Here is a 19,057-nt window from a genome sequence, read left to right as displayed (position 1 = left end):
GAAAGCTGGAGGAATAAAAAAACAATAGTGATTCCAAAAGTAAAAAACCCAGAGGTAAAGAGATTGAGGTATATCATCTTAACCAGCATGATACCCTATGTAAGATATTCAAGAAGACTAACAAAGAAAGAATAGTTCACATCATTTATAAGGCACCAACATGCTTACAGGCATTGCCCTTGGCCACCTAATGGTGGCTCTCCATGCTGCTCGATCTCTGGCAGACAGTTATCTTAAAGGAAATGAGGAGAAAAAGGAAAAAACAGGCTGGTTTTACAAATAGATGAGGATCAGCCTTCTATTTATATTAAGCTACTATGTAAACCAAACTTATAAGGACAAGAAACAACTGTAGCACCCATATGACTACATAAATAGGGACAAATTAATGGCAGCTCTCAAGGAATAATCACAACTCTGTATGTGATGTCAAGTGAAAACCTATCACATATTGCTTTATCATATCGATGTTAATTTAACATAGGTTCACCCAGGATACCCTGGGGGTAAAGGACCACGTAACCTAAAATCTAAAAAATCCTTACCCATTTAGGCTTGCCCATGGTGCCCTCAGAAGCACCACGCTCTCTACCAGAGGTAGTACCATTGCCAGGCATGATTTCCAAATCATAAGTTTCAGTATTTCACCAAGACAGTTGCCCAATGTTTACATGCACTGTCATCATCTCCCCTTCATTCCATCTCACATGTGCAAAGCCACTAAAGCACCACTGCTATCCTCAAATAACAGTGTACAATGAGGTTTAGTGTGTGATATTAAGTGGAGTGATAACTTTTTGTGTGTGCAATACTGAAATTTATGAGGTGGAAATCATGTCTGGCAAGGATACTGCCACTAGTGGAAAGCATGGTGCTACTGAGGGCACCAGGGGTAAGCCTTAAAGGGCATGATCTTTTGAGATTTTAGGATACATGGCCAAAGACCTCTAATATATCCCTAATGAACCCATGTTATATCTACACTGATTTACAATAAATTAGTTTGCAATAGGTTTTCACTTGACATAACCTCAATGCATACCTGGTCATGACTGTACATGAGCAAAGTCACAAATCAGGTGTAACATAGCCTCATCCTGTGATGACTGAAGGACTTGCTGAGATGGATGCTGTCAGATGCTGGTGAAGGGTAGAGTCATCCATGTAAGAGTGGACAGAGTTAGCTGTGAAACTCTGATAAAAATGGAGGAACAGAAAGGGTGACAGGACAGGACACAAGAATGATGGCCATCTACAACAAAACCTATTGAGAGAAAAGAAAGTAAGCTAGAGATGAAGGCACAAACAGAAGGATAGAAACTGTAACAGGGTACTTTGGAAAGTAGAAATCTGTGCCAAAATCCATAAAAGGCCTTACACAAGTCAAGTGCAACAGCAAAGCTTTTGTCAAAGTCCCAAAAGGAGGAGGACTAGAATCAGGAAGTATGGGTTCATGTCACCAGTGGTACAGCCCATACTTGTAATTGGACACAAAGCTATTACAGGAAAGATGTTTTTAAAAATTTTCTGTTAACAGTAGTTAAAAAAAAAAAAAGGCCATTAAAGCAATTAGGTAGTAGTTAGAGGGCTAACAACAATTGCCCATTTTCAGGCCAGGCTGAATGATATCAAACTACCAGTCAAAGGGAAAGATACAGGTTGAAACACATATTTAGTTGACAGGCAATAGAGTTTACTTAAGCAGGGTGTCAACATAAAAGCACAGTTCCTGAGAACAACAGAAGGGACCACACCAGGCCCATACACCTTATTAATATTGAGGGCAGTGAGGGTAGAAAGTACATCACATGAATATTATTTAATGTCAATCACGAGGTAGTCAGAGGGAGGAGGAGATGGAATTGCACCCAAAACGTCCAAAGTGGAACTGGAAGAGAAAGTCAGGGCGTGGAGTTCTGCCCTTTCAGAATAAAAAACAGCTATGTGGAAATGAAGAGGGAAGGAGGATGAAGGTGCCAGAAGAGGCAAAAAGAAATTGAATGTGAGAGCTCAGAGCATTTAGTATGAATGAAATTATTCTCAGCAGAGTGAAGAATAGACTACGCACAATTTTGGGCATAAACAAGGGGATTCAGGGGTGGTTTGTCATCTGTACCTTTTGTAAGCCTCCTCCTTGTTGTGGATAACATTACAACATGTGTGGTTAAAACAAGGTGAGAGAAAGGACTATATGCTTCTATGCCCAAGAAAATAAAATCTGTAATGTGTGAGGTACAGTACACTGAGATGGCCCTTGGCCAAGGAGGCAGTAATCATTCGAAGGAAAATCAAAGCAGTAGCCTACTGTCTAAAGGCCTCCTAATTTACAGATCCGAAGTGCCACAGCTGGTGCTTCTTGGGAGGGTCTAGATGCCTTTATGAAGTGATAGAACAGGTTATGGTGATAAGGTTGTGATCAGAGATGTCCAATGGAGAAAAACAGATTGACAGAATAAGCACATGGATTAGTTGGAGAAAAAAAAAAATGTTGGAACTGTCTCCAAGGCAGTCAGGGATATGGGTATGGTGCTGTACATGCTAAAGCTATTTTAGGTCACTGGAAAGAGAAAAGATGTAGGTTTGTTCATCAAGTGGATCAAAGAATGAGAGCCAAAGTGGTGGTGGTAAACAATGAAATTACTGGGGATGGAGATTTCAGGAAAAGGAGAAATGGAAAGAATGTGTTCCACCCTAGAAGCAAGACACAAAATTTTGTACAGTTGGTTGACTTAGGGGAAAAATAAACAGCACAGTCATATTTAGCTGGAAAATGACAGCACTGCTGAAGCCAGAGTGTAGAGAACTATGACGATTTAAGTTCAAGAGTGCAAGAGCAAGATATGTTGTCATGTACATACACACAACAGCCACCTTTGGCTTTGAAATGGGTATAGAGAAAGTAAGGGGATACAGAGAAGGGTTTGCTGTCTGTTGCCTCAGACAACTAAGTCTCAGTGTAGAACAGAAGGTGAGGCCTAGAGGAAGAAAGGTAATGTTCAACAGAGAAGAAGTTAGAGAAAAGCCTGTAAATGCTGAAGAAATGAAGGAACAGTATCTGACACTGGTTCCATGCATCTTGCTTTGTCATCATCAGGAGAGGGGTAGATGGTGTGGGCATCTGTCCCCCCACCCCCTGAACTCTGAGGTAGGGTGTTTTGTCGCCATTATGATGAATTCTGATACAGGAGGTGTGTGTAATGTGCATGTACTCTAGTGCAGGAACTGAGTTCTGAGTACCAGGTTTCTTTTACCCCAAACAGAAATAAAGACAAATTATAAATCAGATGTGACAGAGCCTCAGCCCATGACTGTTGTACTGACTAATCCTTTGATGGCCACTGAGGAGCATGTGGAAAAATGAAGGGTGATGCAAGTGATGTGCCATTCAGTAGAGCTGTACATGGCCTACAGCAAAGAAGGTCACAGATGAATACGATGAAAGAAACAAGTGACTGAATAGAAACTTGGTTAACATCACTAGTTAGTTGTAGATGATGGTGACCATCAACAACTCCTGCTGTGGAATGACCAAAAAGGAAACATCATATCAAGGTTACAGAAAGATGGCTAGAAAAAGTAGGAGGGCAATTTGGAAATTAGTGATCTGTGTAATATTCTGCCAAAGACATTTGAGATGTCTTGCACAACTGCAAATATTTCACTGAAGTCCAAAAAAAAAGGGCATGGCCAAGAATCTGAGAGGACTGTATGATCACCAGTGAATCATCCTTGCTGAAACTCTACTGCAGCTCAGAAAGGAAAGATGCATCAAAATCTTCATGCTGAGGGCAGATTCACTCTTTAGAAATACTGCACAAGAGATTACAGTACTGTACTTGGACGATGGCTAAAGGGTTGGTCACCCTTCTTTGGGACAGACTGAATGAAAGCAAATTTGCAGCAAGAGCCCGGTAAAGGCAAAAGTTTGTTTTGGCAGGTTGTCAGCAGAATAGCATGGTTCTTGAAAACTAGAGGAGGGATGCGGTCAGGACTGTATTCCTTCTTAATACTGAGGGCACAAAGTACATCCTTTTAACCCATGGATTGTGCAATTACCTTTTTTTTATCCTATCCCATGGTGCTTAAAAAAAAAAAAAAAAAAGGGTTTTATTATAAACTTGAAGATAAACATCCAGGGCATCATCTGATGAAAAAAGAAATCTCTCTTTCACTCTCTCTCTCCGTCTTTGCATAGCGCCATGCATAAGTTTGCATGGGGGTGTGGTGATTTTTTTATTTTTTTATTATAAACTGGTGAAAAAGAAAAAATCTCTCTATCTCTCTCTCTCTGTCTTTGCATAGCACCATGCATAAGTTTATGTAGGGATGGAGTAGTTAGCAGTGATGCACGGCCACTGGAAGGTTAGCATAGCCTGAGCTGTGGCTTGGAACACGACGCTACCCAGCCTGGGCTGTGGCTCACAATCCATGAGTTAAGAAGTTTTACTGATGGGTATGAGGAGCTGGAGGGAGGAAGGGCACCTAAATATTTTAGGGCAGAGTTAGAAACAAAGGCTTAGGGAAGACTTGGTATCTCTTCCATTTATTATAACTGTTCACTTCAAACCCTTTCATTCGTCATTACATTTTGTCATTCCTGCATAAGCCTAATAACCTCCTATCATATACACTAGACCCTCACTACAGCAGGCTCTGGTACAGTGGATATCAGATTTAATGGATGCCATGAAACCCACCAAACTTTTCTCAGCTATAATGAACGATGTCCAGTAAATGGGGCACTACAGGTCACAGTGCATGTGTTTCCTACCCATTTTACTCCAACCTGGCCTGAAATTACCCTCTACCCATTGTGACTGCCAAGTTGCAATAACACACTATGATAATACCGTACTAGTCATGAAGAAGTGCTATGAAAAGGATGTGAAATAAGCAGCAAAAGAGCAAAATTATGGACCACATCAGTGTAAAATGGGTATATCATATGTTTATGTACTAGAATATGCTACTGTACTCATTTACTTTCAAATATGTACTTGAAATTCCCCTCAAGGGGGGGGGGGACTCTCAGATATAACGGACCATTGGCTTTAATGGACCTGGCTTTCCCCCAGTTAGTCCGTTATAGCAACAGTCTACTGTACCTCTTCTTCAAATGTACTGCATTTCACTGCATTTTTCATTTCCACTGATATACTCTTGGGTACTACATTTCTTCTTCAGTATTCACTAGTCTAACCTAGCATTTTTATTCTTTCAATATTCCCACCTCTTAATTTGTCAGATATTCTCTCTGCTCATTACATCATTTAAATTTCTGAGCATGAATTTAAGGGCATAATGGAAGAAAGATTCGGAGGGTATGAGTTAGAGCAAAAGGAAGGGGTGGAAGACGTATGTAAGATATTCACGGAAGAGATAGGCGCAGCATATGAGGTGGTTTGTGGAGTGAGGAGGAGATGCAGGGGTGTGCAAGGGACAGCATGGTGGAATGATGATGTGAAATGAGCTGTGGAACAAAAAAAGAAGGCATATAGTGAATGGCTAGAGATAGTGGCTGGGGAGAAGATGAGAGAGAGAAGAGAGAGGTGTATGTGAGCACGAGAAGGGAGGTGAAGAGACTGGTGAAGGAGAGTAAGACGAAATTGGATGAAGAGTTTGGGAGGAATCTGAGTGTGAAATGGAGGGAGAGTAAGAAATTGTTTTGGAAGGAGGTAAAGAAAGTAAGGCAGTATGAAAGTAGAAATAGTAGGGGAGTGAAAGATAGGAATAACAGATTGTTGGTGGAGAAGAGGGAGAAATTGAGGAGATGGAAGAAGCACTTTGAGGATTTGTTGAATGTAGAGAGTGACAGCAGTGCGAGTATAAGTGGCTGGGGAATGGCTGGGAAAAGAAGAGGTGAGAGGAGGGAGGAAGAGATCAGTAGGGCAGAAGTAGTGGAAGCAATGAAGAAGATCAAGATGGGAAAGGTCCCAGGAATTGATGGAGTGAGTGGTGAAATGCTGAAGTATGGGGGTGAGATTGTAGTGGAGTGGATATGGAAGTTGTGTAGATTGGCTTGGGAAGAGGGAAGGGTTCCAGAGGACTGGAAATCAGATATAATTGTTTCTTTATACAAAGGAAAAGGGGAGAGAGAAGTATGTGGTAACCATAGGGGTATTTGCCTTCTCAATGTGACTGGAAGAATATATGAACACTGATAGGGTTAGGCATATAACAGAGGAGCTAGTTGGAGAAGAACAAGGGGGATTTAGGAAGGGAAGAGGGTGTGTGGAGAAGATATTTGTTCTAAGATGTTTAGTGGAGAAGTATCTAGAGAAGGGAAAGAAAGTGTATGCTGCCTTCATGGACTTGCAGAAGGCTTATGACAGAATAGATAGGCAAGGCATGTGGAAGGTATTAAGAATATATGGAGTGGAGGGGAAATTGTTGAGTGCTGTGAAGAGTATGTACGAAGGAGCTAGGGCTATGGTGCGAGTGGATTGTGAGCTGAGCGAGTTCTTTGACCTCAATATGGGACTGAAACAGGGTTGTGTGATGTCTCCATGGCTGTTTAATATATACATGGATGGGGTAGTAAAGGAGGTGCAAGGTAGGCCAGTGGATGTGGGGGTGGCTCTAATGAATGAGGGTGAGATTTGGAAGATTCCAGTGTTGCTGTTTGCTGATGATACAGTATTGCTGAGTGAAGATGAATGGGAGTTGCAAGGTTTGGTGAATGAATTTGGGACAGTGTGTAAGAAGAGGAACCTGAAAGTTAATGTAAACAAGAGTAAAGATATGGTGTTTGAGAGGAATGAAGTCACAGAGTGTGCAGTGAGGTTGGATGGTGAGGATATGGAGAATGTGAGTGCATTCAAGTACTTGGGTAGTGTGATGAGTAAGGATGGAACTTTGGGGGATGAAGTACGTGAAAGGGTACAGCAGGGAAGAAAGGTTGTTGGTACACTGAAAGCAGTGATGAGAAATAGGGAGGTGAGTATGGAAGTTAAGAAGTCACTGCATCATGGTATTGTGATCCCTACCCTGACGTATGGAAGCGAGGCGTGGACCTTGCAAGAGGGGAACAAGTCAAGAGTGAGAGCAGTGGAAATGAGTTACTTGAGAGGAGCATGTGGAGTGACATGGAGGGACAGGATGATGAATGAAGAAGTGAAGGAACGTTGTGGGGTGGAAGTGGATGTGGTTGAGATGATTAGGAAAAATACACTCAGGTGGTTTGGACATGTGGAGAGAATGGAGGATGAAAGACTGACTAAGAGGGTGTATGTAGGTAAGGTGGAGGAAGGGAAAGGGAGGGGAAGACTGAGGATGAGGTGAAGGGATGGAGTTGAGAGGTATATGAGGGAGGGGGGGAGTGAGTTGGGGGGAGGGTAGGCAAATGGTGGGTGACAGAGCGGCTTGGAGGCATTTTGTCTGCGGCCACCCTTTGCTGGATTAGGGCGTCAGGCTATAGATAGATAGATGGATGAATTTATTTTAAACCAATATGTTAACTAAGTTTTTGACAGTAAGCCCTTCATTCCTGCAAAATAGTTGCCTGCTTCCTGATATTTCACTTTCATTTTATTTCCAAAAATCTTAATTAGCACTGTCATTCTTCCTTTCTTTCTTTTATTTCATTATATATCACTTACTTTCTGTACATTCCCTCAATCTTTCATCTGAACTCCTTTTTTGTTTGTGCCCTACCCATTTCTTTTTTTTCTTCATTGCTGCTACAGTTTCTGTATTGTACCATACATTATGAAAATATTCAGAAGTTTTCTTACCATTAGCTAAGTTGAGAGCTGGGGATGAGTGAGAAGTGGGTAAAGGTTTCTTGGGAAAGGATACAGTCAGAGGGTGAGGAAAGGAGACATCCAGGGCATAGGTGGAGCTGGGCCGGACACTCATCACTGCATCGCGAGTATTTTTTTCTGGTTTGAACAGCACTATATACACTTTTGGGAAGAAGAGGCAACCCAGTTGGACAAAACCACTGTTGAAAAGAAGATATAATGCAATTATTTAGAGCCATCCAATATTAATATTTAGAATAATAAAAGTAGTATTGTTATGTGTAATTTACATGATGATCTAACTTGCAAGAACTTTGTATAATGTAAGTCAATTAGTCATCTGAACGCAAAAAAGGAAATGGTAATAAAAGGTACAGTATCTGTGTTTAACACACAGTTAATTCTTTGTTGCATTTATAAATGATACAGAACACTGCACTTATCACAAGGCAAAGTCACAAAATGGAATACTGCAGAGTGATAATATCCTTCTATATGTAATATGTAATATAAATGGAATAAGGAGAAGGAAGTTTGCTCTATACAATTATTTTTTCCCTCCTATTAATCATTCATGCTGGCATCTAACCACCAATCCAACTTGGTTTCCAGTTATGTGGAACATCTTGATACAGAAGTATAAAAACAGAGACAGCAGTGCTGAAAGCCCATTATGCTAGATAGACATAGTAGAAACTGTCTCTGCCTCGAGTTGTGTCCACACACATTTGGGGCAGGAAGGGTCAGTGCTGTAAGGGATGTATATATATCCACTATATTATGTTTTGCACCACTGTTTGAAGTGTGATGGTTCTAGTATTGGTGTGAGCTACTGAGTTACTCTCCCCACGAGTTCTCATGCCTTATCACATGTCTCATTCTCCCACTAGCACTAAGAGAAGGAACACATACAGTATGCGTCTGCTGTCTTTGCTAATTACATTATCGGTATTAGGTGGACAGTGAAATAAGAAAAAACTTGAGAAATGACTGCAATAAAAATATTCAAAGAACCTATTTATAAAAATTTTCTGATTTTATATAAGTAATTTTCAAAATATGAACAAAAATATGTGCTCTAATGAGTGAAAGAATGGTGTAATATTACATGATGCATGATAGTCAGTTTACATGTTAAGCTTGAATAAGTACCTGAAAATATTAAGGAAGCTTAGATGATTATCAGGCAATCACAGTGATTTTTAGTATAATCAATGTCTTGGATTTAATAATTAGTTTCAGCTAACTTAATGGGAGATGACAATATGCCTTGAACACCAGGAATATGCCCAATGAAAATACAGGGTGCATTTTCTCATTCTCTGTGATAATGCTAAAAGTGTTTTTTAAAAACAGACTTGAAAAATCTCTGTGTGGTGTTAGGTGGGGACGCTCGCCATCCACTCACTCAATGTAGTGCTGCTTTGGCTGTCTGCCCTTTCCTCTCGTCCTTCCTTCATCTTCTGTCTTTCTTTCCTTCGTTCTTTCCACTTCCTTCTGGCTACGGGTGGCTTTACACTCCTTCTTCTGTCTTTCTTTCTTTCATTCTTTCCCTTTCCTTCTGCCTATGGGTGACTCTACACTGAGTGACAAGCCAAATGGTTTCCTGTACACAAGGAAACCATTTACTATGCTGGGTGGTAACCAGATAACCAAATTATGGCACCTCATAGTTTGGTTGGTAACTAAGGTGCTCCAGTCAGACTGAGCCTGTGTAGGTTCACATCCAAGGGATGGTTGAGGTTTATTGCTCATGTAATGCCATTCAGGATGAGTGAGGCTGGTCACTCTCATCTTAAATGTCAGGACCAACTTGCCTAACACCAGGCTCCTCTGCTCCTCATGGGGCAACACAGGATTGGATGATGGATGGATGGATGATGGCTACACAGGCAATGCAATGTCCTTGAGGTGGTAGGGTTACTGATAAACCTGGAGGCAGTAGGCTGCATGGCAAGTGATGCTAGAGATTAGACTGCCTTAAGACAGTGGTTTCCATTTTGGAGCTGTGTGGATTTTTCAGGAGGCCATGGATTTATCTTTGGCATCAAGGGTCACTGGTGACAGATTTTCATGATTATTTTCCTGAGGCAAGATATTCATTAGCCATGTCATGCAGAATATACCTGAAGGCAATGCAAGATGAATTCCTGGAATTTTAAAGTGCAATATTTACTAAAATATATTCAGTGAGAGACGCTTGACGATGGTTACCATATTATTAGCATACTGGCTGACAGCGTATATTCTCCACCTTGCCTAAGTGTCTCTGCAAAGCAGAGATTTCCAATTCACTGGGCATCAAATAAGAACAAAGTATTTAGTTCCATGTGAAATATGACCTTTCCTATGCCCACATATGTGGGTCAACCACAGATATCTTAACTGGTAATAAACTGTAATTCAGCTATACCACTGAGTCTTCATTTCACATTTGGGGTGTTATTTTAAGTTCATATATTGCATCTCTATTTTAATTTATCACAGTTGCTAAAACCTGCTCTGAGCAAGAAGCCAAATGGAGACCATTTACTATGCTGGATGGTAACTACAATATATATCCCAACATTCCCCAGTACCTGCCCATGGTCCAGCAAAAGGGCAGGATCATTTGGCTGAATGGAGTGTAAGAGGCATGAATGAGGACAGTAAGAGGGTGGAAGTGGTGAATGTGTTAAGAGTGCTAGGTATGAACGATAAGTAAGCAACAGTGAAAGGCTTGAACAAAGAGAATAAGAGAGGAAGTGGTGAATGTGTTTAACAGTAACATGTATGCTGTAAAAGTCGGCAGGTTGGATTGCCTGCGGGACTGTGAGAGGCTTGAACAAGGAGGTTAAGAGAGTGGACGTGGTGAATGTGCTCAAGGGTGCCAGCTATGTCATGATGGTCCTGTGTGATGGAAGGGTTTGAAGTAGGGTTGTCCTTATAATTTGATGTAGTAAATCATATGCTCTCAGTAATGAAAACTGTTAAACTCAACTGCAAAAAATTCATCAGTACTGAAGTATATTTATGGGTTGCACACTAATCCTGAATTTTACTGTAGGTGGCTATTAGGAGTCAGTTTTACTGTGAATGACATTCAAGGTGTCTAATTAACATAGTATAACATAACTCCAGTGCCTTATCTATCCTAGTTTTAAATGCTCCTAATGACTTACTGCTAGTGGTAGGTGGGGGCACTCACCATCCACTCACTTGATGTAGTGGTGCTCTTGGGTGTCTGCCCTTTCCTCTCCTCCAGCCTTCTTTCCTTCCATCCTCTTCTGTCTTCCTTTCCTTCATTCTTTCCTTGTCCTTATGCCCATGGGTGACTTTACACTCCCTCTTCTGTCTTTCTTTCTTTCATTTTTTCCTCTTCCTTCTGCCTGTGGATGACTACACTAAGTGACAAGCCAAATGGTTTCCTGTATGCCAGGAAACCATTTACTATGCTGGGTGGTAACCATATAACTAAATTATGGCTCCTGGTGGTTTAGTGGGTAATTATTGTGCTCCAATCGGATTGAGCTGGTGAAGGTTTATATCCAAGGGGTGCTTGAGGTTGACTGCTCATGTAATGCCACTCAGGGATGAGTGAGGCTGGTCACTCTCATTTAATTGTCGGGACTAACCGCCTAGCCCTGGGGCTCCTACGCCCCTCACAGGGCAATGTAGGATTGGATGATGGATGGATGGATGGATGGACTAACTGCTAGATACTACTGTATTTACCTATTTGTATTTACCTATTTGTAGTATACAGGAATTGAGCAATGCTCGTGTTGTCCTGTCTCCATATCCACATTTATCAAGTCTACCTTTACACACATGAATGTTTTTCTCATGCACCACCTCTTTGTCTAAGTCGTTTCAAATATTTAAGAATATACCTAATTGTGATATACACGAAATGTACTATGCTCGTGGGTTTCCGTCGCTGTTTCTCAGTAAGTCGAATTTAACTTTAAACTCGTTTAAGTTTTTAGACTGGACGATCTCTTTGTCCAGGCTATTCCATAAGTCTATACTTCTGTAAGGAAAGCTATATTTCTTGATATCCTTCAAGCAGCTTGACTTTTTCAATTTCATTCCATGTCCTCTTGTTGCTCTCTTATCCCATACAAACAGATCTTCTTTGTCAATTTTATCTACTCCCACCATGGTCCTGAACACCGCAATCATGTCTCCCCTCTTTCTCCTTTCCTCTAACGAAGGCAAATCCAGTTTTTCCAGCCTCTCTCTGTATGACAGGTCTGTCAGACTGGGGACCATCTTGGTTGCTGTTCTTTGTATTCTCTCAATCTTGTTTATATCTTTCTTTTGTGTGGGCACCACACTACCGCTGCATATTCTAACCTGGGGCGGATCATGGCCACTATCAATTTTTTCATCATTTCCTCATCCATATAATGAAATGCTACTCTTATGTTAGTCAAGAGCTTATAAGTCTCTCCAACTATCTTGTTAATGTGCTTTTCTGGTGACAAACTATCTTGGACCAGCACTCCCAAATCTTTCTCTTCTCTCCTTTTTGTGATTAATTCATTACCCAAAAAATAATTCAGTGATGGTCTCCTGCTACTTTTACCCATTTCCAATATTTTACATTTCTTTACATTAAATTTCATTTCCCACGTCCGGCTCCAATTGTGTATCCTATCCAAATCCTCCTGCAGTATTTTACAATCCTCCTCAACCTCTATCTTCCTCAAGATCTTTACATCATCAGCAAACAGACTCGCATAACTGTTCACTCCATCTACCATATCATTTATGTAAATCAGGAACATTACTGGCGCCAACACTGAGCCTTGAGGGACTCCACTTGTTACTTCCCTCCATCCAGACATCTTTTCCTTTATTACTGTCCTCATTTGTCTGTCTCTCAAAAAGTCTCTCATCCATTCCAGAAGTTTCCCCTTTAGTCCTCCTATATATTCTAGTTTCCACATTAGTCTCTTATGAGGTACCTTGTCAAAGGCCTTCTCTAAGTCTAAGTACACACAATCCACCCAACCATCTCTCTCCTGTACCACATCAATCGCTCTTGAGTAAAAGCTCAACAAGTTTGAAACACATGACCTTCCACTTCTGAATCCAAACTGACATTCAGCCAAAATATTCATCTCTTCCAGATATTTTATCCATCTGTCTTTCAGGATTCTCTCACACAATTTTGCGACCATGCTGGTTAGAGACACTGGTCTATAATTCAGGGGTTCTTCCCTGTTTCCCCCTTGTAAATTGGTACCACATTTGCCCTCTTCCATTCTTTTGGCACTTTCCCCTCTTCCAGTGAGCATACAATTAAGCTGTGAATTTTATCCGCCAGTTGTTCTCTGCATTCCTTCAGTACCCAATTAGAAATTCCATCAGGTCCTGGGGCTTTCCTTACATCTTGAGTTTCCAGTAATTTATACACTTCCTGCACCTCCACTTTTATATCTTTCATCACCGGAACATTTCTAATCACTCCCTCCCCTTCCACAAGCTCCTTTTCTTTAGTGAAAACTGACTGTAAACGTTTGTTCATTATTTCTGCTTGCATTGCCGCATCCTTAAAGACCTCTCCATCTACTTTCAGCTTGGTGATTCCTTCCTTTTGTTTCAGTTTGCCATTAACAAATCTATAAAACAGTTTGGGTTCATCCTTGCATTTGTCAATTATACCTTTTTCAAAATTCCTTTCTTCTTCCCTACGTATTCTTGTGTATTCGTTTCTTGTTCTTTTATATTCTTCCTTTGTTCTGTCGTTACCTCTCTTTCTCCAATTGTTCCACGCCTTATCTCTCTCTTTTTTGGCTATCATACACCTTCTATTAAACCACTCCTTTTTCCTGTTTTCTTTCCCTCTTACTCTTGGTACAAATTTTTCCACTCCCAAGTTATAGAGGTCTAGAAAGATATCCCACTTCCTCTGTATCTCTCTTGTTTCTCTGAATTTTCTCCAATCCGCATTTTCAAAAAAGTTTCTCAATCCTGTAAAATTTGCTTTGCCAAAGTTGTATCTTCCCTGTCTATGAAGCTCGTCTCTTGGCTCGACGTTTCCTATTAACATCTGGAACTCAATGACCACGTGATCACTTTTTCCCAAAGGACAGAGATATTCCAATGATTCTATTACATCGGGTTCTTTGGTGAACAGTAAATCTAACCTTGCTGGTGTGTCCTCACCTCGAAACCGTGTCTCTTCTTTGACCCACTGCGTCATCACATTATTCATTATTATATTTAATAACATAGTACCCCACGAATCCTCGCCGCCTCCCGAGTACCATTCCTCCCAGTTCACCTCTTTACAATTAAAGTCACCCACCAAAATTATATTATTGCTTTTCTCAATTATTTTTTGCAAGTAGCTAGCCATATCTGACAACATCTCATGGTATTCGTCATCCTTCCATGCTCTCGTCTTTGGGGGAACATACACTACCGCCATATCTCTCTTAACATTCTCTCCAGTTTCTAATTTCATATATATCACTTCAGCCCTGCCTTCTCCCATTTCCACAGTATCTACATTTATGTTGTTCTTCACTGCTATCATCACTCCTCCTCCCTTTTTTTCTTTCCTGTCTTTTCTCCACAGTTTGTATTTACCATCTCCCAAATGAACATCAATATCTTCTCTTAATTTGGTCTCTACAAGGCACATGACATCAGGTTCATGTTCTCTCAAGAAATCATTAATTTCGATCCTTGTCGATATGAAACCATCAACATTAGTATATATCACCTTCAAATTATTTTTGACATTATTAATACCCTCTTCTCTCCTACTCTCTGTCCGTACCACTTCTTCAACTTCTGATCTTTCACAACCATCCCCCTAGTTTCCTTCACTTCTATTTCCTTAAATACCAATTCCTTACTTTCATATCCAATACTCTCCAAAAAAAGTATTACGTTCTTCCTCTGTCCTCTTATCATTTTTTTCCTTTACTTCTTCCTTTAATGATTTTAAAACTTCTCTTTCTTCTTCATTCAGATCTTTTCTTATTATAATATTTTCCATCCCCGCCTCTTTGCTTAATTTCCAGGTCACTTTAAGTATCTCATTTATTACACTTTCTGATGTAAACTTGACTCTCATTGGTCTTGTTTCCCCTTTCTTATAAGGCCCTATCCTCCTTACTTCCTCAATTTCTTTTACCCACTTGTCTCCTTCGGGGTCAATCTTGCCTAATATTCCTCTCACCATGTTCGTGTCTTTCTCGAGTCTTGCGAACCTAACCTTTTCTTCCTCTTCCCTGTTTCCAAATACTACCACACATCTGTTCCTTTCTACAGTTTCTCTCACTATTTTCTCTTTTTTCTTCAGTATTTTCACTACATTTTCTTCCATTTCTTTCTTGTTCATTTCCCTTTCTTCCTGGATGATCTCTCTTAAGCTGACCACTTCTTTCTGTTCTTCTTCTACGTGTGCCCACTTTGCCTTGTGTTCTTCTAGTACATTACTCACCTTCTCCGTTTTATTAGTACTCTCTTCAAGTTTCCTCCTCAGTTCAACATTCTCCCTCTTCAAATTCTTAATCTCTTCATTGGCTGTTTCGTTGGACTGGATTAGACTCTGTATGGTGGTTTCCGTATTTCCTGACACATGTTAGGTAAGGGAGATGGTTTCCCACATCGTCAGTTAAGGCAATAATAAACAGACATTGCTTTAGTTCGGCCAGAGTTTCTGCTTTGTCAGATAATGGCAGATGTTGAGTAATGCTGTGTTGGATAAACTGAGGATTACTGTATTTTGTTCAGGGAGCCACAGAAAGGAAAAGTTTGGCAACCACTGGTCTAAGACCCAAGATGATTTAACATTCCCATCTATGGCTTGGCAATTTACCCTTCATTCTGTACTGTTTGGTATGTATTGATATAGGCACTCTCTGTTGTGTGTGTGTGTGTGTGTGTGTGTGTGTGTGTGTGTAATTCACCGGGTCGGTCAGGATCACTTGATGGTCGTGATCGTCAGCTTTTACCCTCCCGGAAGGGAGTTGAGAGCTCATATAGTCCAATCTAAGGGCAAGGCTGTGACCTTCACACACGCACACACCCGTCCCCTTGCTCAAGGGGGACAGTAACCACCCATTTTGTCAATGAAACTTTTCACAAACTGAGCGAGGCGCGAACTCCCGTCCACCAGTTGGTAAGCGGGAACGTTACCACTGCACCAGCGAGTGTGTGTGTGTGTGTGTGTGTTCTTACCTAACTGTACCTTTACAGGAATGAGTCAAACTCATACTCTCCCATGTTTTAAACCATTTTTATTGTACATATCCTTAAATTTATGAATAGTTTTGGCACTCACTATTTAAATCGGTAGTGCATTCCACTGATCAACTGCTCTATTTGGGAAACCGAATTTCCTTAAGTCTTTATCGCCTCTCTTATTGTGCAGTTTTTTTGCAGTGTCCTCTTGCTGTTGCTTCCCCATAGGTTATATACTCATTTATGTCCATTTTCTCTTCTTCTGCAATATTTTTTTTCTTTTTAATGTGTCTGACTTGGGGCAAAGGCTTCAGGGCCAATTTCTCAGGGACAGTGGCCTATCCCAAGGCCCAGTAGTCTTCCTACACTTCATGTCACCACTTCTGTGCTAACACTCACTGTCCATACTGAATACATGCTAGGGCTGTCTCATACAGGACTGGTGTCTTGGTATCAGCAGGGGGAACTTACATGACATGTCGGCGAGTCTTTTGGTACATCAGGAAAGTTTCTGCTTTTATGAAATTCAAATCCTTAAACTGTTCCCTGTCCCAGATGGGATTCAAACCTGGGTCCATTAGGACTGCAGGCTGCCTCTCTACCAATTTAGGCAGTGCCTCCCCCAGTTTACTGTATATAGCATAATACATAGCATAATCATGTCTCCTCTTTCCCCTCTCTCTTGTAATGTTGGTAGGTATAAAATTTCTAGTCTTTCTTCACAGCTTAGATCCCGTAAGCTTGGTGCCCATCTTGCAGTGGTCCTTTGTATCTTTTCAATCTTATCTATATGTTATTTGAGATGTGCACTCCAGACTACTGATGCATACTATAGGATTGGTCTAATGAATGATGTGGTTATCTTTCTCAGCATGTTTTCATTTACATATGTGAAAGTTACTCTTAGCAAGCAGTGGGTACATGTTCCATACTTTCTCACTGATGTAGTCAGCTGGAGATAGTTTGTTACTGATAATCACTCTTAGGTCCTTCTCCTTTTCTGAGATGTGTAGGGTTGAACTTCCTAGCTTATAATCCCAGTCTGGTTCTTTTTTCACTTTTACCAGACTTGATTACATGGCAATTTTGGTTCTCATTGAATTTTCATTTGCCATCTATTGCTCCCTTCAGGAAGCTTATTTAATTCTTCATGTGGGTCTTTGCAGGAGTCTGTGTTTGTGATTCTCCTCCATATTTTTTGCATTATCAGCAAACATATTTAGATAGCTTCTATTTCCAATACTGCTGTCCCTGTGAGGCTCCACTAGTCACTTCTCTCCATGATGAGTAATTTCTCTTAAGGACTGTTCTCATTTCCCATTTTCTAAGAAAATCTTGCATACAACAGTACGGATTACCTTGGATTCTTCAATGATTGTACAGTTTCCATAAAAACCTTTGGTATGGTACTCTGTCAAATGCCTTCTTGAAATTCAAACAGATACTGTCTACCCAACCTTCTTTTTCTAGTGTTTCTGCAACTCTATCATTGTAGCTTAATCCCATCCTTATCTTTTCTGTAGTGTTTCTGCAACTCTATCACAGTAGCTTAATAGATTAGTAACACATGATTTTCCCTTTCTAAAATAAATTGTCTTTCTGTTATCATACTGTGTTTTTCCAGATGATTTACCCAAATTATTTGTATCAACTTTTCTAATACAGTAATCCCTCTACTTTCCGGACACCCACTTTCCGGACATCCCCGCTTACCGGACATAATCGTCCCGGGATCCAATATTCCCAAAATGGTCCAAAAAACGCAAAAAATTAGGAAAAAAAAAGATTTTTTCCCAACTGTAAGTTTAACTTGGTGGTGCGCGGCGCGGGACAGCTTTGTTGTGGTGCATCATTCCTCCGACGTCCGCTAGAGCGCCCCTGCATCCTCCCCACTTTCCGCCTGTCTCTTGTTGTGAGTGAACGCTTGTTGTCATGGCTGCCCACGTGCTCGCTTTTGTGGTGGTGCCCTACCTGCTGCAGGCACTCCTGCTGCTCTCGTACCTCTCCTTCATGTGTGTGATGATGGCCCCACCGCCTAAGAAGAGGAAGAGAGTGGTACTGACTCTGGAGAAGAAGCAGGAGATATTGGAGAAAGTAGATGCGGGATGGTCTTCATCATGCATCCTCCGTGAGTTCAACCTGGCCCGATCTACTTTGTTTGATATTAAGAGATCCCGAGACAAACTCATGCAGTACACAGCTGACTTCTCATCGAAAAGCAAATGCAACGTGGAGAGGAAGATGATGTTTACTCCCAAGTTTGTTGAAGTCGACCGCTTCAGGTTGATTTGGTATCAACAGCAACGTGCTGCTGGTGTGACGGTACGTGGTACAGAGCTGAAGGCTGCTGCTGAGAAGTTCGCAAGGCTTCACGATGCCCTGGACTTCAAGGCATCCGAGGGATGGCTCTTCGCGTTCAAGTTACGGCATGGCCTTACCAACCGTAAGTCTCATGGCGAAGCTTTGGACACTAACGAGGATGGAATAGAGGAGTTTCGACACAAGGTGAAGGGCTTGATTGACAGGGAGGGCCTCACTCTCGATCAAGTCTACAACGCTGATGAAACTGGTTTATTCTATCGCTCTTTGCCTACGAACACTCTAGCCGAGGAGACGGAGAAACGTGTACTTGGCCGCAAGCTCTCCAAGCAATGGCTATCTGTTTTGTGTTGTGCCAATGCTAACGGCATGCACTGGCTTAAGTCCGTTATTGTTGGCGTGCAAAGCAGCCTCGGTGTCTTCGTGGGGTGATGGACGTCCTTCCTGTCGTCTGGTACCATTCCTTGAAGGCATGGTTCACAGCCCACATCTTCAAAGACTGGTTCCACCGCCATTTCGTCAAGGAGGTCATGCATTACCAGATGGAGAAACTGGGAATCCCATGCGACCAGGTAAAGGCCCTCCTCCTCGGCAATGCACCTGCCCACCCATGCGACAAGGACTTGATGGCTGAGAATGGCCGCATTAGGTGCATGTTTCTGCCACCTAATACTACTGCTCTCATCCAACCAATGGACCAAGGAGTGATCGTGGCAACGAAGCGCCTATACCGACGGAAGTTCCCGGACGAGGTGATCGTTGTTCTCGAGGACGAGGACGAGCGCAGGGAGGGATTGGACACGCGAGGC

General features: G+C 41.4%; 1 protein-coding gene across 1 annotated transcript in view; it reads right to left on the bottom strand.

The window, feature by feature from the left end:
• Positions 1-3,481: 3,481 nt before the first annotated feature.
• The window catches only part of LOC145415044 (metabotropic glutamate receptor 6-like), a 172,353-nt gene continuing 156,777 nt past the window's right edge, over positions 3,482-19,057 (bottom strand). Inside the window, 2 exon segments of the mRNA XM_080284460.1 lie at positions 3,482-3,517; positions 7,798-7,942. Coding sequence (XP_080140586.1) covers positions 3,482-3,517; positions 7,798-7,942 — 181 coding nt within the window.

Source organism: Coenobita brevimanus, chromosome 101 (assembly GCF_032717465.1).
Source record: "Coenobita brevimanus isolate Jiangsu-jjx chromosome 101, ASM3271746v2, whole genome shotgun sequence".
NCBI lineage: Eukaryota > Metazoa > Arthropoda > Malacostraca > Decapoda > Coenobitidae > Coenobita > Coenobita brevimanus.
The sequence above is the reverse complement of the archived record's forward strand: the minus strand, read 5'-3'. Positions and strand labels throughout refer to the sequence as shown.